Source organism: Anas platyrhynchos, chromosome 4 (genome assembly GCF_047663525.1).
Source record: "Anas platyrhynchos isolate ZD024472 breed Pekin duck chromosome 4, IASCAAS_PekinDuck_T2T, whole genome shotgun sequence".
Lineage (NCBI taxonomy): Eukaryota > Metazoa > Chordata > Aves > Anseriformes > Anatidae > Anas > Anas platyrhynchos.
Genome location: NC_092590.1, coordinates 50539313 through 50562681, shown reverse-complemented (window position 1 = coordinate 50562681; position 23369 = coordinate 50539313). Strand labels below are relative to the sequence as shown.

The 23369-nt window shown below is 43.2% G+C and overlaps 1 protein-coding gene and 1 long non-coding RNA gene across 3 annotated transcripts; one reads left to right on the top strand and one right to left on the bottom strand.

Moving 5' to 3' along the window:
• Positions 1-255: 255 nt before the first annotated feature.
• NPFFR2 (neuropeptide FF receptor 2) lies at positions 256-16235 on the bottom strand. The gene is made up of 4 exons (XM_021267713.4): positions 15761-16235; positions 4106-4445; positions 3246-3345; positions 256-2645 (listed from the first exon to the last, which is right to left on the bottom strand). The coding sequence occupies exons 1-4, from the start codon at positions 16043-16045 to the stop codon at positions 1811-1813; spliced, it is 1560 nt and encodes a 519-aa protein (XP_021123388.2). The 5' UTR covers positions 16046-16235; the 3' UTR covers positions 256-1810.
• Positions 16236-17111: 876 nt separating this feature from the next.
• On the top strand, positions 17112-22496 carry LOC106014927 (uncharacterized). Of its 2 annotated transcripts, XR_001186597.5 has the most exons (4): positions 17112-17719; positions 17803-17940; positions 21407-21517; positions 22103-22496. It is a non-coding gene; the product is annotated as an uncharacterized lncRNA (long non-coding RNA). The 2 variants fall into 2 exon arrangements; XR_001186596.5 differs by having other exon boundaries at positions 17124-17940.
• The last annotated feature ends 873 nt before the right edge of the window (positions 22497-23369 follow it).

Here is a 23369-nt window from a genome sequence, read left to right as displayed (position 1 = left end):
TAACACACGGTGATGATCTAATCTTGTGGCAGATCTGCGAAGGCTGATCCTTCCCCTAACCTGCATGCCTCCTTGATTTCAGGAGCCTCACTGAGATGCTTCAGGGGTTCCTTTTGCATGTGTTGAGCTCTGTCAGACTGAAGAGGCCCTAACAGCATTTTCTCTCCTGCTACTATTAAGTATGATTTATACCCCCCCAAATGATAAACAAAACCAAATTGAGATAACCATAAAAAACATAACACAAATGCCATTTTTCATCATTTATTTCTCAAATTTTCACTCCTATTTATTTCTCAAGCTGCAACAACAATTAATATCACGGAATTAACAAGAAGGAAGGAACCAGAAAAGTGAGTGAAGAGAATGTGACTGAAGATGCTTTTGCCATTTGGAAGGGACTGGTTGGTGTTCAGAAAGTCCAAGTGGAAGAATATGAGTACAACCACATGAAGACCTAGGAACAGGTAAGCTAGGTTCAAATTTTCAGACTGTATCTCCAATATTTGAGTTACTAAGTGTAATGGAGTAACAAATTGACCAGTTCTAGGAACAGGCTTATGCTTCACCGAAGCACCTAAAAGCATAGTACCAAGAGTCCATTACTAAACAGAAACAAAGTACAATGGATTTATTGGATTAGTTTGGCTTTTAGTGGAGGACTTTTTTTATAAATTTCATTAGGAGGTGTTTTGGCCTACAGATAAACATATTTCTTAATGCAACAGTATATAAATATATTCTAAGGGAATAGTTTGGTCTGGGTGCCGCGAGGACCAGGTGCTCCCCACAGAGGCTGAGGGGTGTTGTGGGGCTGGCAGGGCAGGCTTCTCACCAGCCAGGGCCTTTCCCACTGCCCCCAGTCAGGGAGCTGGATGTGAAGCCAGGTTTGGCTGAGAGTCCATATCATTAGAGAAGTTTATGGTAATGAGGCAGGTCTATCAGGCTGGGAAGTCAGTCTGCAGGTTGGGGTTAGTGCCTGGACCGCTCGGGCCCATGCCAGGCCCAGGCAGTGCTGCGATGCAGTGAGTGCCGTGGTTTCAGTGAAGGATGAACACTGGCAGTGTCAGAGCAGCTCCCGGTGCTGGCTGTGGTGTCCCACAGCTGTCTGAGAGCCTTTCTTCAGGGTCACCATTAGGAAGGGGGATGCCTTTGGCTGCATGGCTTGGAGCTGTCCTGAGCCCCAGCAGTCAAAACCCAAGGAAGGGGCATGTGCTCAGGGCCCTGCCAAGTCTCATGATCCCTGCCACTATCCAGCTCCATGGTCTAGCTGGATGCTACACCAGCAGTGATATTTTTGTTGTATGATATCAGAAGAAAGTTGTAGGCATTAGTAACAACTAGCCTTACAAGCTGAAATGTTACTATAAATATTGTTCAAACAACTCTGTTTCAGCCACTCTGAGAAATTCATAGAAGCAAATGAAGGAATGTTCTCCTCTCCATTGGTGAGTGTCAGGTATAATTGTGTCAGGGTACATAATTACATAGTTCTCTTTTTCCCTTATTTTGCAATAAAGGGAAGGTAATCCCATTTTAATCAGGTCTTTGCTGCAGCTCAGTTCATGAGCGGTGAGTCATCACTCACTGCAGGGGGGTTGTCCCTGGCTTAAGCTGTTGACAAAGAAGGCTGAATTTTGCTTTCTTCTTGTATTAAAGTTCAGGTAGTATGCAAGTTGCTTATCTTTTTCCAAACAGAAACACCTTGACATTTTTTATTTTGTTAGAAATCCCTTACAGAACATGAATTTCACATCCCAGTAAAGAAATTCTGCTAGGCATTTATCTTTTAGAGAGTTCATAGCATGTTTCACTTAATCTCATCATTGCAGGGCTCTTCGAGATCCTCCATCATTAAATCTTGCTGGTTATTCACCCAATTTCCTTTCCGAACTGGCTTCCCCTCCACCTTGGCATGTTGACAATCTTGGGGTGTCTGGTAGGTGGCAGCTGGCAAAATGGCATTGCTTTGGCCTCGCTGGGAATAGATGTCCCTGTGAATGATCTTCCTAGAGCAGAGCTGAAGTTTAAAGGCTGCCTGAAAGCCTCTGCGAAAGTTTTCATTAAAGAAACCATAGATGATGGGGTTGATGCTGCTGTTGAAAAAGGCCAGCCAGTGAGCAAAAGGATAGATATAAATGTTGATGATCTGCAACTGGACATCTGACAGGTTGGCGTAGTCTGAGAGCATCATCAGAGTCCACAGGGGAAGCCAAGACAGGGTGAAAAGCAAAGCTACGATAATGAGCATTTTTATGACTTTTTGTTTCTTCTTAGACACGCTGTGTCGCTGCTCCTGGCTGTGCTTTCCCACTGTGGGCATTGCTGTGTTAAAGAGAGCAATGCCTATCCTAGCATACATGATAACAATGAGCAACAGGGGAGCAAGATAGATATTGGCAAACAGAACCGTTGTATAGATCTTTCTCATTCCTGCATTAGGCCAGTTCTCCCGGCACCAATATACAGGGCGGGTTTCATTGCCATAGCCAAGGATCACCCTGAAATGCTTCTCTTCTTGTACCTGCAACATGACTGCAGAAGGACACATGATTGTGATGGCCAGAATCCAGATGACTGTTATAATAATGATTGCAGTTGAGATGGTCAGTTTCTGTTTAAATGGATAAACGATGCATCGAAACCTGCAGCAAAGACACCCAGGGGCATATATGGAGAAGATGTTTAGAGAAAGCTTAATTAAACAGGCAAACACATACATGGTTTAAAAATCACATTTTTTTTTTTAGAAGTATGGGTGGAATCATCCTGCATAAACCAGTGGAGTTGCACTTAATTGTTCCATTTAAGTGTTTTGTTGAGAAAAACAATCTAAAAAAAAAAAAGAGTCAAATTTATTGTTAAAATTTCTTTGCTATGATCTGTCTCCTTATCAGACTGCTGCTGCTGCTTCAGGTAACTGTGGCAGCAGGTATCAGTGCTTCTGTTACCTTTTCTATTAGCTTAGTAGCTGGGGAGCTAACCAACTCTAGGCAGCCAGGTATAGTCCAGGTGTACCATTTTTAAGAGATACCTGTTGAGGAACAAATTGCCGAAACTGCTCTTTAGACCTTGGCACACTTTTTTTTTTTTTTTTTTTTTTTTTTTTTTTTTTCCTTCTAGATTTAGGAGCTAAACCAATTTAATCTATTGCAGGGTTGCATGGATTAATGAATCCACCTCAGTATGATAGTGTGGCCTGAGGAAGATGGAAGTGACAGTTTGCCATTTCTGCATCATCTTACCTGTCTACAGCAATTGCAACCAGAGTGAAGACAGAGGCAGAGACAGAGATTCCTTGGACCATCCCACTCATCTTGCAAACCATGCTCCCAAATGGCCATCCTGGAAGGAAACAGGCTATTGAAATTGCCTCCATTTCATTGCAGCACTTTTCTTATATGCATAAAAGGAAATTTTTGCCCCAGAACTAATACATTTATTTTGCTTTGGCAGGACATAGTAGGAGTTAGTGAGTCAAAAGTTATGTAAAAAAATGCTTTGCCAGATGCCTAGGTAAGTTTCTGATGTCCCAAAAAGCAGCAAAACATGTTGCTTTTCAACATCACATTAAAATGAGATGTCAAGATAAGAAAGGGGCTTGACCACTACAGTTGATTGCTCTCTTCATGTGGCTCATAGCATCCACTGAGTCTTCTTAACATATAACCTAGTTGTGGGATAATCCATTGCTAAAGATCCTGGTTGTGGAAATCAGCAAGGACAGCCCCAGTCAGAAGGTGTGTTAGAGGTTTGTCTTCCTCACCTGTTCCACCCCCTAACTTGAACTGCCTATGGAGCTCACTCAGAAATGGTAGTGTTCAAGTGGGGCTAGTGATTTCTCGGTTTAAGGTGAGCTTCATGCTCTGTCACTAAACACATTGCATAGTGAACCCCTTGAGCCCAACCTGCAAAATGAGGCCTTCACATTTGCCCCTAGCTTTCTCACTGGGGCTTCGATTCTGAATGCCAGGGACAGAGTAAAAGACCAATTTGTATTGGTCACTGTCACATGCACTTAACACTTGGGTTCCTCAGGGAGGACTCAGAAATTAAGGCAAATCCCCCTCAAGCCCTTTTTGCTATACGGTGTGAACTGGCATACCTGCAATGATGTTGTCCAGGAGGGTGGTGGGCATACAGAAGATTCCCACTAGTAAATCACTGACAGCCAGGTTTAAGATGAAAAGATTTGTGACTGTACGCATGTGTTTGCTCTGCAGAACAATATAGCAAACCACTCCGTTGCCAACCATACAAAGCAGGAAGATTAAGAGGTATGAGATGATGAAGACAGCTGCCACTGAAGGCTGATGAAGGTAGAAGTCCACATAGGAGACGTTGCCTTCAAAGTAGAGGTACTTGTATGTCCCATTATAACTCAGCAGGTGAGGCCAATCAAATGAAGAATTTAAGTCCATTTTCTTACTCATGTTGTAATGTTCCTAGAAAGATATTTTTGAAAAGGTCGTTATAGTATGTTTGAAATGGATTTGAGGAAATGTGACTACTTTGGAAATGCAGTGTGCTGAAATTCATGCAAAGCTGTATGTATACTCATCTCTCTGCACCTTACTCTAATGGTCCACGTTCTGCATCCCCATCTTCCCCAGATACTATTAGTTTGATTTTTACAATGCAGGCATATAAAAATGAACAGTGAGACTACTAAAGTTTTTTTTTTTTTTTTTTCTTTCTGCAATCTCCATAAATGAAGTCCTTCCCTTCACAAAGAAAAAGAAAGCCAGATAGGATGTAAACAAGCCTATTGTGATGCATCAAGTAAACAAAGAAACAACCTAAGCAGTATATTTTAAGGAGAAAAAAAAAATCAGAATTCTTGAGAAATCCATTTATTCAACAGCTTGAGTAATCTAATGCTTAGGGGACAGTGAGGCTGCTGAGCCATTAAGAACAGTAATTAAATTAAAGCTTTCAGAAGGCACCAACTTTCTGCCTGAATGTATCCAAATCCAGTCCCATTTAACTGACAAGGAGATATATTTATGTGTACAACTGATACTAGGCCACAACTGATTTTGCTTTCCTGCTTACAATCTAAGTAGATCAGGAGAAAAGTCGGGAAACACAGAATACTACTGTGCTTAAAATGTACTGAAGCATAAGATTTGTTTTCTAGCTCTGCTGCTGAATTTGTATGATTTGAGGGAATTCATTATCTATTCATGTTGTGGTTTAATCATTAAAAAGCCTGGGTAATACTTTTCCCACATTTGGTATTCACTCTGTAAAGAAAATACCGTATTAGATTCGAGTATTACATTGCAGTTGGCAAAATCTACAGGTTTTTTCCTGGAGACACTTATTTTGAGGTCTGAACTCTCTTGAAATTGGTATTTTCTCTGTTTCAAGCCACAAGTATCTGTATCTTTTGTGTTGTAGTAGCAATGTTTTTACTGGTGGGATGGTTCAAAGATAAGGGGTATAAGACTCTTCATTAGACCACTTGGTATTGGTGCAAGAATCACTTTATCAGATACAGAATTTGTGTGCCTTGAACTTACTAACTTCCAAACATAACTCACTGAACTTAACTTTGTAGGCTACTAACTATTTTCTTGCCTTGTAAAACCTATAGCTCTACATGACACCGCACCAAAATTCTAAATCAAGTCTTAACCATGGTAAATTTTTAACATGTTTATTATATATATGCCATATATATATGCCATATTTCTATGCTATATATATGACATAGAAATTGTATCAGCCTCCCGTAAAAATTCAGCACTGGCTTCTTGATGTTTACAGTTGTCACCAGGTAATATAACCTGTAAAAAGCATTTGAATATATTTTTCCACATTTATTTTATCTGCCAGATGGAGACTTTGAAACTTAGGTGAAGGGAGCAGGGAAAATGATCACATTTCCATCTGCTGATGGCTTTTGGATGGCACTTAATTAAAATGGGCTCTGGGGTTACGTTTCTTAAATAGGTGTATTTATATAGATACCTAAAGTGGCAGAAGGAAGGAACTGTCCCTGACTTAAAAGAATAGCAAAACTAACTCCTGGCAAAAGGCACCAAATTAATGTGTGGGAGCAGGTAACTTCAGAACACTTCCCAAAGTCTTCGGTATAAATGGCATTTAAATTGAGGCACAAGGATCCAAATCCTGATGAGGTTGTACATAAGGGAAGCAAAGTGCTGACTTTATCTCTTTTCTTATGAAAGAAAATTCAGAGTGGGCCCTTTTTTGTGCAACTATGGTTTCAGCTGCCTCCCCAGATTCCAAACGCTGAAGGTGGTTTTCCAGAATTTAAGGAGTAACAAAAGAAGGTGATATTCTGCTGTCATTTCTAGTAGAGCAGCCCTCTCCCCAGAAAAAGAAAATGAGTGTTAGGTAACGTTGCCAAAAGGATGAGGTATTTTTCTTCACTCTTCTTGCTGGGTTTTACTTAAAGACTTTCTAATTAAGATTCCGTGTCTGCCTGTTTTTCCCTGGTATATTTATTCACATCTGTTTGCCAGGACAGTACTTCAGTTTTTGTGTGTGTGTGTGTGGTTTTTTTTTTTTTAAATATATATTTTGCTTGTCAATGAAATTCAGCCACATCAAAATCTCTGTAAGTGCTTTACTTCCAGTAGCAAATGCAGTGAAAAAAAATATTTATTCTGGTATGTCCCATGTTTGGAACAAACAGAGTAGTGGGAAAAAAACCAACAACACAACATAATTTTATCATATCTTCTGTCTTTTTAGAAGTCAGTAACAATACAATGTTTACAGTGGGTCTGTATTTTTATATATTCTTTATATTTTTTAACAAATCAGTATATAGAAACTAGTCATACTAGTTGCATGTTCTCTTCGGCTGCTCTTATGCAGAAAGACCGTATTTTTGATTTATTTATTTTTTAGTTTCAAAATAGTTTCAAAACAAATGAAAATGTTTTTATTCAAATATTTAATGTACCCGATGTTTTAACTAGCCAGAGATCAGAGTCAGCTACTGTAGAAGATTTTTTAATGTCAATTTTATTATTCACTTAAGAAAGCAGTTACTAATGAAGTTGCATACAAACATGCCCAAGATGAACAGTGAGAGCAGAATTCGAAAATAAACATTAGGCAATAGCTTACACCATTCATTTAGTCACAGATTTGGAGCTGTGCTTTATAAATCTCAGGAGATGCTATGTCACTGAAATCCCATTTAAAGCTCAGCATCTCTTGTGCTCCCTTTTGGCTCCTGACAAGAAATAGATTTATTGTTGCTCACTTTGCTCCTCTACCCCAGACAGCTTCTTAGGGTAGTAAAGTGCAGGAGGCCAAGCTCTCCATACCCAGGGAGATGATGGAGATGACAGTCTAGATGAGAGGCAGTGGTTATAATATGTGCTTCCTTCACCAGGAAAGGCAGTGGAGTGACCTTTCTGCTTGGCATAGCTATTCTGGGTGAGGCCCAAACACATACCGGCAATCTAAAATGCCAGCATTTGGCCTGTAGCTCTAAGTCATTTATAAGGCTGCCATCAACAGTATTAATCAAGTTAAAAATGCAAGGGTTCTTGGGTTCAGTCACTGTTATCCAATGTCTAGTGCTGAGAATAAGCAAGAGTTTGGTTTAACAGTGGAGGTGTAATAGTTACAGAGCAGACAGTGCCATAATCTGACACTTGGTATTTGTTTGGAGCAAACAAAGCAACAGATGAAGGTCCTGTAGACTAATTGCTCCATTTCACATAGTAAATACAAAAGTGTGAGAAAATGGGAGTTCTACTCTACACGGAGCAAGCACGAGACTAGGTAGGACTAGGACTCTTGGTAGGTGTCACACACAGCTTTTGGGTTTGGCAAACAGCAGCTATCCAATCCCAACCAAAAGTTTGGAAAAAGTCAGGCCCCTTGTCCATTCATATCTAACAAAAATAGATGTGTTTGGCTTCTTTTTTTGTTGTTTTCTCTGAGGTTCTTTGGTCTTTGCAAAACCTTTAGGGTCATTCCTATGCAGTGGCAGGATTTTACTGAATTCAATTGAATTCTGTTCATTAATACAACTGAAAATATCCCTTTTTATATTAAAAGCATAATTTTAGAATGCTTTACATATTAATTATTCTTTGGACGCTTTTCATGGATTTGGTCTCTTTTTGACAATGTGTTTATAAAGCAACCACTTTCAATCGTTTCAGTAAGGAACTCTGGAATAGTTTTTGTTTGTAACTGGTGAACGAGAAATTGCAAACAACCTCAAGGCACAATTGGAGTTGTGCCTATTTGTCTTACAGAGACTGATCACAGTCGCACAAATGAAACTTTGTACCACGGAAGCTGTACCAAATACAATGAACTTGCCATACAAATACTGTGTCTTACAGGAGATAGCAAAGTACACAAATTTTTATTATTTTGAAGCTGAGGGGGATAGGATTGGCTGAAAGAAGAAATGAAGGTAGTGCATTGTGTTTTAACAAGCTAAACAGACAGTGATAAATAATTGAGCAAGGTACAGAAGATGGCAGCACAAGTCATCCAAGAGAAGGGAAAAAGTAATGTAATGCATAAATATCATATGATGATAAATAAAAGCAATTTGCTTCCACATGGTAATTTGATAAGGGCACAGCCTCAGTACTTTATTTAATACGCCAGAGGAAAATGTGCAAAAAAATAAAGCAAGAGCCTCAACTATTGAAAAACTGCCCACGCGTTGTTTTTAAAACATGCTAGACCGGTAACTAGTTATAATGTCCATAGACAAATATGCAGGATTAAGTCTGTGCAACCAGGAGAGTCTTATGCCATCAAATATGGAAAATTAATTTTCCTGTGTAACAATAACAATTCAAGGTAATTATGAAGCCCGTGTAATTACTTTTACATTGGCCACACAAGAATTCTGGCAACCATGGGAGCCAGACAATACTGTTTCACCTCTGTGTACAACCATTTGTTTCTGTTATCCTAATTTGTGCATGTGTGAAATCTCATCACAGAATCCTCTGAGGGCTTAGAAGAGGAAACAATGATAAGGAAACACTGAAGGTCTTAAAGACAGACATGGAAAAAGAAAATGTACCGCGGTAAGTGCTAAAAGAAGTGTTGTGTCTTTGTCCAGAGCTATACACTTAGTGATGGGTTAACTGCAGAAATTTCCTGGAGACCTTTTTCCTGGAAGATGAGAGCATCTCTGTTCTGCTGAAAAATGAGAAAGTCCTTTCAAAATGCAGACACTGTGGGATGGCAAAAAAAAAAAAAAAAAAAAGGCAGCATCTCATTCTATAAACACATTGAAAACAAAGGTAAGACTAGTGCACAGATTATCCTATACCTCAGTGGATCAGAAGTGTTACTGACAGAAGTCCAAACTGTTCTTGCCTATAAAAAACATGAGAAGGCCAATTGTGGACATTATTAGTAGTTATTTGTAACAATTAAGTGGGGCAGGTAAAAGAATGTGAGAATGGGAAGTGGTCATTAAGATGACATTATGATGCCTTTATGACAAAAGATGTTTGGAGCAGGGGGAAAGACACCTATCAAGGCAATAGCAAGCAACAAGATCTAATCACCAACCAGTCACTTTGGTTGCACATTATCATTTCATATGGAAAAAAAACTAAGTTCAAAAAGCTGTTCAACAAGGGCAACTTACAGAGCAGTATTCAGTGAAGGAAAAAAGAAGTGAACAACTAGTTGTGTGTCAATACTAGGTACAAGGATCTATGGTTTGTAGGAAGTTACTAGCTGAAAGTCAGGCAGTTGCAGCATGACACTGCAAAACAAGTACTCTATAGTGCATAAGCGTGACAATAGGTGACTAAACACACGGGATACCTCCGGTGTTGTTGATTAGATATGGCTCACTTGGTCTGCTGCATGTAGATTTGGTCAATTTAATTCAATGCAGACTTGGACCAAGTCTGAAAGAAAGCTACAGAAAAGATTGATGGGCTCAAAAGTACAACAGAGGGAAACAGTGGAAGTTATAGGGCTATTTCATCTAAAGAAAAAGAAGTATTTACAAAGGGATAGCAACACAGTCTTCCATTTTATTAATGGTTTCAGAAGTACTTCATAGCATCTTACATTTCAAAAAGGTTGGATGTGAAGGGCATGTATCTGCAATACATTGTAAGCAGGACTTGTCTTTCCCTTCTCTTTCAAAAGGAAGAAGTCCTCAACAGCCAGAGACCAAGTTCCAGCCTGAGGTTCATGAAGCATGCAACAGGCAGAAGTGCAGGCAGATTTGCCCAGTTAAATGCCACAAGCACAAGTGTCTTTGTCAAGAAAAGATTTCATTACAGCATACAATTATTTTCTTGGAACTTGTTACAAAGTATGTTTTAACTTGATATTGCACTTGATGTCATTTTCCTCTACAAGCAGAAACGCTTAGTCTGTACTAATTCATAAATACCCTTAGTCTTAATTCATAAATACCCTTAGAGTTTGTACATGCAATTCCAAATAGAGTCCTTTGGAAGTTAACATTTCCTTAACTTTTTCATACATCTTAATTTCACGGTCATTTGTACAAAATACATATGATTTTATCTCAAATTACATACTGAGTATGTCACAAGGAAAGGGCAGGCTTTCAGCTAAGAAAAAAGCTGTGATAGAAAAGACTAAAACCATCAAGTTACAGAAAATTAATTGAATCTTACTGCCATATACTTCCAAATGAGAAATTTGTTTCTCATTGCGTAAGTGGACAATTCCTGGGAGACATATCAAGCTTGAGATTGCATGCAGAGCTCTAATGAATGGGCTTGAACTGTCTGTCTTCTCCTAACAGTCATCTGGGAAATCTGAGTTGGGACCAAAGGAAATATTTTGTCAAAGATTTATTGGGTTTGCTGTTTTTCTCCTTAGTGTTGTTTTTCATCTTACTTTTTCTTGCCCTAATTACAAAGAGCAATGCTACCAGTAGGAGTGCCGTAATAGACAAAACAACTTAATTGCCAATTACTCATCCACTTAGGCAAGGATTATAAAACCCTTTGCCAAAAACCCAAATTTAAATGCAAATCAAAAGGATGGTATATCAGGTGAGGCATTCACAGCAAGTTTGTTGTGTGTCTTGAGCACATCAAATTTTCACTTTTTCAAGTTTCTAGCATTCAAATACTGCACAGCTTAAATAAAATTACTTTTTCATTGCCACACTAAATGAAGAACATGAATGCTGAAAATCTGCCATAGGAAAGCCTCGCTTTAAAGCCTCGCTCATTTTCTGCCTTTTGCTATAAGGTGACCTAAGGCACCTATGTGCATACCCTTTAAACATACTTCCACCACTTTGCCCAGAAATATTCCAGATGTGAAGTTCCCAGTTAGAGTACAGGTCAAACCTGGGATAAAAGCTGGTCAGTTAACTTGTTTGGCTTTTTTATCCATCATGAAGCTGCATGCCATGCCACACAGGAGACAACAGGGACTCTTAGGATAAACACAGATATGGTGACAGGGCTTTTGTGTTAGCTGATAGGGTTCTTGGTTACACAGTAAAATGTGATTACTTAATGCTTTGATAGCAAAGGCACACAAAGTATTTTCTGTGTACATATATCTGATGGCTGTATATTACCATACACGAATTGATGGACAAGTAGAGTTTAGTTAAGCTAAGTTTAATTATTGCTTCTCATTATAATATTTCTGTTGCTTAATGCTTAGTCAGCCTTTAAGGTTCTGAGTTTGTAATGTTTCCTCTTGATATCTCACAGGCTGTTTTACATTTGAACTAAAACCTCAGCCAACTGTTCCCCAAAACAAGATTAAAGAAAGATTTCCCCCATGCAGGCACATTTATCCAGCCACTTTATTAAGAAGCCTAGCAAGTCCTGAGACATATTAGCTCCCTTATACTTGGAAATGGCTTTTGTCATTTTCTTAACTGTTCCCCTAAGACCACTCATATCTCCAGTCTCAGTCTTGAATTTATTTGCAGCCTCTTTTCAACTAAGGAGTCTTTTTACCCTTAGTCCTCTCCATTATCAGCAGGATGAGAAAAAAAGGATGACACTACCACTACTGTCAGCAGCACAGGAGGAAAAAAAAAAAAAATCAGGTAAGCACTCATTAACTAAACTGCAGGGAAGCCACATAACCCAATCAGTACAGGACATAGCTTGCTTAGGATAAACACGACTTATGCCCAAGCCCTACCTTGATAGCTAGGGAGTCAGAAGCCTAGCACATATGTGAGGGAATATGCCTAACAGATGCACAATAACTAATTGAAAGCTATCAGTTTGTATTGAGGCTAAGTTAAAGCACACACTTGGTGTGTTTTCTGTTATGTCATGATAGCATTCTCATCCTCTTGATGCAGTGTTACACAGAAAACAAGGATTTTAAAAACAGACCTTTGCAAGTTCCTGCAGTTTACCTGGTGCTTAGTACAAACACCTCTCTCACTCAAGAGATGACCCCTTCAGAGGAGTTCCCACCACCCCCAGCTGTTATCTAGCACTACCAAGAGGGGTGTTGGACTTACTATATGAATGGAATGAAGGCAATTCAAATCATGACTGCAGAAAGCAAGAAGTGTACACACTCCTTACCTTTGCTCAGAGACGTGTATTTAGTAGAGACGTAATGAGATTCTCATTAAATTCAGTGGGTCTTTGGGGCTCTTAACAGAAAGTGCTGCAGAAAAAGACTAATATAGCAAGAGCAACATTCTCTGTGATCACCAGTGCACACATAGCAACCAAGTGCAATTGTGTTCACAGTCTTGTGACAACAGGTAGCAAGCCTTTCTGATTGATCTTTTCTCCTTAGCTAAGAAGAACTGATCAGAACTGTCCACTGCTCCTGCAAGTCAAACATAACATGCTTGGTGCTACCTGAATATTCCCCTCACAACTTGCTCTATTTGCCACATTTTTGTTAAGACATTACTTGAACTTAGAAGAGGGAAATAAGTCCCTCAAACACACTGGTAGAGAAGCTTTTGATAAAATAAAACTATTTTAAGTCCTCCTGAGGTCTAAGCAGCTTCCCATCCATGACGGGAAATTGGCTACGGAACCCAGTAAAAGTAGCCTGAACCATTCTGAGCTCTTTCACTGGAAAGAGACTCCTGCGTACACCTAACAGTGAGTGTTTTGAATTAAGCTATACAAACAGATAAATACACACCTCTAGGCTTTTTGCAATACTATGTTGCTACTGTCAGGAGATGTGCCTCCTAAATAGCCAACTGTCAGGCACAGCAGCTGACTTGTAACATCCCCAGACCTTCGATATAGGCTGAATGGTAAGCACAAGGCTGAATTATGTCATCTTATGTGCTGGTTGAGGCCTATTCCTTGCTCCTTCAGCCTATCAAATTCCTCATTTCCCAGCTCATAACAGAGTGACTGTGTTGCAGTTGAAAGACAGAGGTCCCAGTTCTGCCTCACATTTGATTATGAAATTATGAACTGTGTCCAAAACATTGTGTTTGATGATGTGGGGCTTGACATACCAGCACAGAGCAATCTTCCCTATTTCTGAGCATACAGCTTACTGCAGTTGACAGTGTGCTTCCTAGATGTATTGAAGGCAGATTTCTCTTGCAGCCAAGTTTCACTGGTCCATGCAATGACATGGTACTCAAAGTGAAGCCTTTGGCCAGTAAAAAGGTTAACTACTCAGTTCAGTAGTCTAAGAAATGAAAAGCAATTTGTTCTACAAGTTTTTCAGCTGTCCATGTGCAATACTGCCTTTTCCTGATGAGTTTTTGTGCTGACACATTGTAGTAAAAAAACCTCAGGATCTGACTGACAGCTGACAAGTTCCTCTTCCTCTGGCAAACAACGTAAAAAGCAGTGTTAAGTCACAAACCCTTACTCTGTGCAAACAAATTAAGAGGTATAAGCTCAAAAATAGTGCTTGGGGCAGCTTTCTAAAGTGCTGTGTTGAATCCAAAGATACAAGCTTTTAAAACTAAACAGGATAGTGTTTATTATAAAACAAAAGCCCTTGGACAATAGAAGTTAGCCGCATTTATTAAATCAGCTCATACATGGCTTGTTGTAAGACACAGCTTGAAAAGATGCAAAAGGCACTTTTTTTTTTAAACGTATGTACTTTCCCATAAAATTAGTTTCTAGCTGGAATTTTAGAAGTGGAATGAAGCATCTTATCCTTCTCCACCTGCTTTATTCCCACCCAAGAACATGTGAGCTGCCAGTCAGCAGTCTGAACCAAAGCAATACTAATGCAAATAGCACATCATCTTGGTGTCCTGCCCCATATTATATCTGTACTTATTTTGAAAAACAAGAGCTGTAATTGATTTAAATCTCCTTTTGCATAGATGTGCTGTTGCATGATATAAACTAGATATGAAAGCACACATGTATTGGGAATATATTCCTTTCTTCCCTGTAGCTGAAAGACCTATCTAAATACAATACTCATGTAGGTGGTCTAATTAGTCTACCTGCAACAAACACATAGTTCATTTACAAATCTGCAGAACAGACAAGAATTGAAGTCATCCTACACCTTCTCAGTGCTAACAGTTGGTTTTCAATTAGCAAACCAACACGTACGTCTTATCAGTTACTGTAAATAGTCACTGATAGATTAAACACCTGAATCATTCAGTGACTTGCTCTAATCCTTTGAATCCATTTATTCCTTCAAACATCACACAGCAAATTGCCTCAGTGAAAATAGGTACAAGAAACCACCATCAGATATACCTAATCCAAGTTAATCATGCAGGTGATTGGAGCTCCCCCTTTGAGCTCTAAAACTGTTGATTATGTTTTGCAACTGTACTGAGGACTCCATCGGAATTAGCTTGAGCTCACAGACTGAGAGTCCTCTCTACCTCTTAAAATAATTCTATCTAAGAAGTGATAACTGAAACTGAAATATAACAATTGCTTCTGCTTCACAAAAGAATAAATTGTACCTGTAAAAAGGCAGAGTTAAAAAAAGATTCCCTCCCCCCGCCATAGACTGAGTTTTCCGTATCCTTTCGCACACTTGATGTTCACTCTGAATGCAGTTACACTGGTAGCACTAAGAGCAGTGCAGCATGGACAAGTGCAGGTAGAACAACCAGAAAACTTGCTCTAAAATACTATAGCAGGCATGCAGCAACTTCATTCACAGCAAAGTAATTGTACCTGATTCCTGTCATCAAGAGTGACTAGACTCAGCACAGCAATTGTGAGCTAGCAGCACTGACAATTGCCCTGTGAAATATTTTCAGCCCTTTAAAACTGTCATATATAGCCAGTCAGGGAAAATAACAGGTCCAGTTATACAAATGGCTTTAACTTCTGACCTTCTTCCCCAGGGGTGCTGTTAGTGGGAGCAGGCTTTTCTCCATAAAGCCCCAGAGCTGTGCACAAGGGTTAAGTGGCTGCCACATGTAGGTATACACTTCCAGCAGCAGCTACACAGATGCTCCCCCTGCCCAGCCATCCCTGCTGGGAGTGGTGTGGGCATCCCCCACCTCCCTTTTGAGACACAGAGCTGTTGGTGTCAGATATCCACTGTCAAGCTCTGTACTCCAGCGTCCCAGTGCTGACCAGTACAAACTGGTCAGGATGGCTGCATCACCCTCCCTGGCAACAACTGAGGCAGGCACCACCAGTAGCCCCTCGCAGCCCATGCCCTGTCCCCACCTCAGGCAGCGGCATCAGCGTTCCCCTACACACACGCACAAGACCTGTTGCTCCCACAGCGCTGGCAGCTCCACCTCGGCTCCCAGCTGAGCAGAGGGGAACATCCCAGCCCGGGTCCCAGCCAGCCCCCCCGCCCAGGATCCCCCACTTACAGCAGGGAAAGCTCCGCAGCAGCCACCAGTGCAGAGCTGCGAGGAGAAAGGCTGCAGCCTCACAGAAGAGAGGGAACAGCCCCGGCAGCGCCTGGCAGATGCAGGGAGGAGGCAGAGAGAGAGAAGGAGGGACTGGAGAGAACAGCCCAAAGCCAGCCTGCTGAGCCCTGGGGCCAGGGGGCTGCCACCTGCAGCCATCGCTACCCCGGGGCAGAGGGGGTGCCTGCTTGGCACGTCAGAGCTGTGCTTCTTTATAGAGGCTCCTCCTGTTTTTTTAGGCATCATTTCCCCTTGGAAAGCTCTTTAGCAGAGCTGGGGCTAACAATTTTCTCCCCAGGAGAGACCGAACTCTACCACCCCCAGCCATCACACCTGAGGGGGCAGCAGCAATCTCTGAGCCATCTCTGATGCACTGAGCACTCCTCAGCACAGCACCACACAGGCTCCTGTTCTACATGCTGAGCTCCAACACCTAGATCAACATCCCTCCCGAGATAAGGCAGGGTTAGCTTTTAAATCAAGAGTGGGAAATTGGGGGAAAGAATAACCTGCACTGTCCTGGTCAAACTAGTTGGTACACGGACTTTGGATTACAGTTTTTAGCTTTACTTCTTGCATTCCCTTCCCTGGGAAACTGAACTGCCCTTGAGTCCCATAGCCAAAGTGCCAGTACTTATCTCCCTGGGGCCACCACAGCTGCCTTCTTCCTTGGGAGTCCAAAGTAAGCCACAGGAAGGCCAAGGAGTGCTCTGATCTAGCACATAGAGCAAGAAATCCACCTCCAGGGTTCTGGCTTAGCCTTGGGGTAAAAGCCCTTACTCTGCTGTTAACTTTCAGGGGGTTCCTGGAGTGCCACACTATGGGGACAGGTAATAGAAAGGTGCCCTTTACACTGTACTCAGCTGAAGGGGATAATAGAAGCCTTGCCAGAAGTCTGGAAAATAAGGATCACTACTAAAATCCATTACCAAAATAAAAGCAGAACACTTCTGAGATCCATCACAACGACAAAAACTATCAGGCATGTTTTGAAATGAAAATGTCCCAGCCTTATTTACATAAGCTATCAGAAAGGAAATAAGTATTCAGTGACATACTAACATGTACTTAACTAACAGAGACAGAACACACCAAAACTGGTCTGCAAAATAACAAAAAATAAAGGAAGGCTAAATCTAAGGACAAAAAGAAAAGCAGTGCTTCCACCACCAGGGATAGCCCCAAAGCACCTGCACAAGGACTCAAGTCAGCCCAACAACATTGCTCAGACCAAGGCAGAAAAGAAGAACAGCACTACAACATCCCTGCTACTAGGGCAGAAGAGCACTCACAGCACACTCCCTACTACAGTAAGAAGCTAGACCCAACAGCCAAAGCTTAAATACAACACTGGGACCAATGGGGAGGTGTGTGTGGGCAGCGGCGGCCCCAGGTGAGGCCGTCAGGGTGAAGGCCCGGATCAGCAGCCACAACCCAGCAGCTCTGACATCTCCCTGGTGGCTTCCTGGCAGTGCATGGGTGACACGAGCTGGAAGCATGCTTGGGACCGAAGGATGAGGTGGAAACATCATCCCAGTTTAGGAAGGGTCAAAGCATGCTCTGTGCAGTGATGCACAGTGAAGGCGAGCAGCGAGAAACGCGTGTGTTAAATGTGCTGCTGACACCCTGCACACGGTGGTCTTTGTGATACACGCCATAAGATCTCTGTGGTGAGTTCAGTCCTCTTTTCTTTCCTGATGGTAGGAAAGCACAGGCTACAGACTGAATGCTCACCACCTGACTTGCTTGCTTTCCCTCAAGGCAATCAACAACAGTTGAAATGAGAGGGGACCATTTCAAGCAGTAAGAGGGGACAGCTGGTCAAGGAAGACCCTTTTTCAGCTTTCCCAGATGCCAGGCCAACCACAAGCTCCAGGCTGATGCAATTTGCAGCCAGTGACATAGCTGGCTGCAGCAGAAGTGAGAAGGTCTCTGAGAAGTTTGCCTGGTGATAGGAGCATCAGTCTCACACTCAGGTGTTTATGTTTTATTATACACCTCAGGATAGATACCTCGTGAGGCTTGTGACTTGAGGAGTCCCATCTAACCTGAGGAAGAAAATATTTCCCCTGAAATTTGAAAGACCTCTTTCAAAAGAAGCCTGTTCCACTAGGAAAAAATAGAAGCATCCCTCTCCAGCTGTAAGTGCTGTTTTGTGTGTGTGTGTAACTCAGATGTGCCACTCTCAGGTTGGTGTCCCGGGTGCTCACACGCGATGGTGTGAATGAATATTTGCTGTCTGTTCCTCAGAGTGGCTCACGAAGGGTTGATGCATTGCAGAGCTACCTTGTGATCTAATTTCTTCTCCTAATCTGAAAACCTTTGTGTTGTTAAGGGGAAGTTGCCATGCAGGACACAAAGTATGCTTGGGTTTGCAGTTACTGAGGTGGCTTTGTTTTTGCTGGTCCTGAAGCAGCCTGTGACATTGCTGTTGCATGGGATTTGGTTGCAGATGCTCTTGATATCCTTAGAGGATAACTGTCTTACCTTCTTGGGATATTATAGAGCAATGGTTCCCAAAATATATCCAGCTCAGGGTAAGTTTTTTTTTAATTTTTTTTTTCCAATACCTGTGTGTGTGTGTGCATCTGGAGTGCTTTTGGTCTGCCACCAGACCTATTAGAGGGGGTCGCCTGTCCCCACCAGCACAGTGTCCCAGGCATGTGTGCAGTCAGTGCGTGTTATGTGAGGGATGGCTGAGAGGATGGGATGTCACTGGCAGATGAAATAATAAAAATGGTTTCAAACCATTATAGCAGAGATTTGTGACTGCTTAGTCTGGGAGCTCATCGGGAAGATATGTCAGGAAGTAAGGAAGCTCAGGGATTACAAACCCACCAAAAGCAGGAGTGATTATTAACTCAGCAGGATCTTAGGACAACACGACAGGAAGTATTTCTGATAGAGGTGGTGGCTTTGAGAGTTCCCCAGGATATTAAAAAGGACTTGAGGCGGGATAGTGTGTATTACTCAAAACTCACACATCCAGGAAAGGTGAATTTAAAATCAAACTCACAGAGGTATTGCTGAAGGACTGAATGAGGACACTCTTTGTAGGAGAGAAACTGTAAAGAGCTCCCTGTTGTGCAGACTGTATGGCACGTGCCGAGGCACAATCCCAGTTTTCTGTGTTCTTCAGTTTCAGAAGTAAAGAGTGGGAAACACAGTGAAGATATTCACCTGCAAGAAAGTACATGTTGGGTATAAGCTGGCAATGAGCACATTTAGTAGGAAATTTTAAGTCTTTTCCATGGGAAAAACAGAAGCCAAAAGTACCCGAAGTGAGACTCTTGGGAAGCCGTCGTGGCATGGGGATATTTGGTGGGTGTCAGCAAACAGACTCTGACCTGTGCAGGTGAAAAAGAGCTCATAGTGGAAAGGTTTGTTTGAATGATATTTCAAAACCTGGAGTGGCCAGCTCTTAAACTCTGTATGGTCTCACTGCCCTTTCTCTCCATCTTTTATTAGATGAGAATTTGCAAGGAAACTCTAAGGGGGATGATGCGGTACATGTAGCAAAGTGAGTCCAGAAGTTCAGGCAGGCGCAGCAGTGCGTGTACATGTGTGTTCAGGATGTAAGATGTGGGGCTATTTCAGAACAGCCGAGTTCGATCTGAGAGCCTTTAGACCTTCAGCATTTTCCTTCATTACCCTGTTGTGATATTATGCTGGACGGCCTTGAAAAAAGGATTTGAGCTATAGGGATTTCAGTAGACAGTAGATTCAGCTACTGTCTCAGAGGCGTGCAGACCTGGATGCTTCTAAGCACGTGTCAACATGTAGCATTAAAAAAAGCAGGCAGGCTGTTAAGGTGTTAGGTGTTCCTTCATTCCTGCCTTTGTGTCTTGCAACAAAAGATGCTTTATTTGCTCATCAAGGCTTAGAGGGGAATGACCACATTGAGTTTCTACACATAACCCCACTTCAAGTAGATCAACACTAGTCTGTAGGTTGTACATCTTTCTCTTGTTTGCAGAATGGACGCATCCTTCTCTGAGGGATGTGTCTTGTTCTCCTTTAGTCAGTACAAAACTTAACGAAAATTCATAGCCAGAAATGGGCAGCACCTGGAGACCCTCCGAGGGGTGGGGACACCCTCTTGGGTTCCACCTGTGCTCTGTCAGTGGGCTGTTGGCAATCGCTGCTTGGCAGCTTCAGGTGGTGCCAATTAATTTGAGACCTGATTCCTGTCCCCCCTGCAGGAAGATGAGCAGAAGCAGCCAGGTCTGGAGCTCCCACAGGAGTTGCTGGAGTCCCCTGGGAGGAGCAGGAGGCCCTGGTGCTCCCAAGTGTTGAATGAAATGCCTTGGTGGTTACTTTTTCTTAACCTATTGCTTAGCCATGGTGTTTAAGTGGCTGTTTGCAGGTCCCCTGCTTGTTACTGACTGCCTACAGCTCAGGTGTAAAGTTGGAGCTGAGATTAAAGTTGGAGGCTTTGATCCTGAGTTGCATGCTGACTCTCAGCGCCTTTCTCTCCCTGCAGGAGATGCAGAGTGCTGCTGCTCCCCGTCTGTGTGTGTGACCCCGCTGCCTCTCAGCTGCTCGGTGTTCACCAGGAGCCCACAATGGTTGTGGTGCCCATGATGGCCATGGTGCTGCTGCTGTGTTGCCCAGCCACAGGCTGGCGCCAGCACAGCCCCAGGGCATAGCTGTATTGTGGGGCTGGGGCAGCCGCCCCTTTGGGGTCCACTGGTCTTCGGGTCCCCTGAGGCCCCAGAGGTGTCCCCAGCACAGCCCCTGCAGTGGGCCAGGCCCTGCTCAGTGCTCTCTTCACGTGCAGGTTTTGGCACAGATCCTCTCAGCTCCTGTGGGTAGATCACGAGGTGCTGCTTGGCTTGGGGGGGCTGGCAGCTCCCAGCAGAGCCCAGGAGCTCCTGTCCTTTGCAGCCTGCTACAGCCATGAAGATGCTGCAGAGGCCTTGTGCACCTTCCTGCCCAGCGTATGAGCCCCTCGTGCTGCTGCAATCTAGCCAGGGGCTCTTGGCTCGGCTCTGTGCTGCAGGAGGGCATGGAACGGGAGGGAAGGGGACCCTGTCCCTGGGCCTGGCCCCAGAACTTGAAGGTTTCCCTGGGGCTGGCACCTGCCTGGTGGAGAGGGGCCTGAGTACTGTCCCCCCAGCACTTTCTTTCGGGGTCTTCCTTCTCCCAGAACAAACACTGTGTTTGTTCCTTCTTCACAGCTTTCAGGGCTGGCTGTGGGGAGGACGGACACCCAGATGGCTGGGCCTCTTGTGGGCACTGCTCATTGCTGTTTTGTGCCGTTAACTTTGCTGATCAGATGGGTTTTTGCACCAGAATCCCCTCTCTTCGGCTCTTCTAAGTAAAACAGGGCTTTGCTGTTCCCCTGCTCTTGTCCCTCCCTCCTTTCTCGTGTGTGGTGTGCTGCAGGGCTGTGGGGCAGGAGCTTCTTCCTCAGAGGCTGCAGGGAGCACGGCTTCTGCCCTGAGCATCTCCAGCTCCAGGTAATGACAGTCCATGCTTGTGGAAGCGCTCTGGGCTGTAGACAAGGTCGTAAATCAATTGCTGTCATAACAAAAATATTAATATTGAATGTCCTAGTTGTGCACTGTATGGATATTGACAAATAAATTTGTGTTTATTGATCAGCTCACCCTGGGCAACTGCAGCTCACTGTGCCTCTGGTTCCTAGACAGCTCCAGCCCTGGACCCCCAGCTCATGGAAGTCTCCAGCCCTGGGTGTCTCCTGGATGTCTCCAGGTAATTACAGCTTGTGCTTGTTACAACAGCCTGGGCTTTAGGCCAGTTTGTTAATCAATCAGTAATGCAAGTGTGAGAATTTAATTTTATGGTGGTACGCTGCCTAGGTATTGACTAATTGGTTTTAATTGTATTTATTGGTTAATTAGCCCTGGACATATCTGTCTCCCCGTACCTCCCCCTTGTGGATGGCTCCAGCTTGTTAGCAGCTCCAGCAGGCTTTCTGCTGCAGATAAATAAACACAGCTCATGCTCGTTAGCCCAATCTGGGCTTTAGATGAGGTCGTATATCAATCACTTTTGTAACTTGAATATTAATATTGAATGGTGCAGTTGTGCTTTGTACAGACATGGATTAACCTAGTTTGTATTGATCTGTTAGTCCTGGACACGGCTACAGTTGGTGGACATGTCCAGCCCTTGATGTGTTCAGTTTGCGCTTGTTGCAACAAGGGCTTTAGACAAGGTTGTAAATCAATCACTGTCACAGCTTTAACACTGCACGTGTTGTGTTTGTATGGTGTAAAGTACAGGCTTTGGTACACGGTTTGTGTTTTTTCTTCAATGAGCTTTTTGTGTCTACAGGTCATGGATGGCTCCAGCCCTGGTTGTCTCCCAGATATTTTCAGCTTGTTCCAGGTTCCAGCTCGATATCTTCTGGCTGTCTCCAGCTTGTTGCTATTTCCAGCCCCATGTCTCTTGGATCTTTCCAGCCCTTGAAGTCTCCTGGCTATCTCCAGCTTTCTTCTGGGTCAAGCTCTTTATAACTTGTGCTTGTTTATTATTATTATTTTTTTAAGTGCTCTTTTGACAAAGCTATAAATCAACCAGTCATAATTTGAATACTAATATGAACTGTCATAGTTTTCCAGAAATCGCCTAAATATTGCACAATTAAGGGGGTAACCGTTCTGCATGGGGTACAATGAATGAGCAGTGGAAAGGGAAAAGCACTATTTTGCTCAGAGATGATTTTGAACACTTTGTTCGGCCTGGTGCATGCTAGCATCCCAGACTTTGGGGACTGCCACGACTGGACCCCCCCTCCATACATCCAGCCCACCCCCCTCCCACGTCCCCTCCAACCCACCCTCACAGCCCCCCAGCCCATGGGGTACAAGGTTTGCCCCAGAAACAGCCGACATGGTCTCCCTTCTTGAGCCCAACCACACAGAAACTGGTCCATGCTGCACACCCCAAACCGAGTGACCCGGCCTCCGTCTCTGAGCCCCACAACCAGCCAAATGAGGCTATTCTGAGCCCCCCAGCCATGGCACTGGGTCTGTGTATTGGCAACACAGAGGTGGGCCTGTGGCAAAGGCTGGCACACACCCAGCACCGTGCCTCTAAGCCCCCGACCAGCCCAATGGGCCCTGTCCCCACCCCACACACGGGACTCTGGCTCAGTGATGTAGGCACCCGGGGAGCTGTGGGGGCCCCACACCCCGGTTCCCACCTGCACACATCTGCCCCACCCGCATGGCTGGCCCCAGAACAGCTGACATGGGCTCCAGCCCTAAGCCCAACCTACAGCAGCTGTGCTCTGTGCCCAGCCCCAAACACACAGCTTGGTCGGTTTCTCTGAGCACCAAAACAACCAGAATGGACCTGGTTCTGAATCCCCAAAATGTGGGATTTGGTCTTCGTTCTCAATACCACACAGCACCACACTGAGCCTGTTACTTGGTCTCCATTTTGAGTCAAAAAATGAGCCTGGTTTGAAGCCCCTAAAAGACAGTACTTAGTTTTCAAATTTGATCCCCAAAACAGGCCAAATGAGCCTGGTTCTGAGTCCCCAAAATGTAGCATTTAGTTTTCATTTTCAAGTTCCCATTGAGCCTGTTACAAAGGC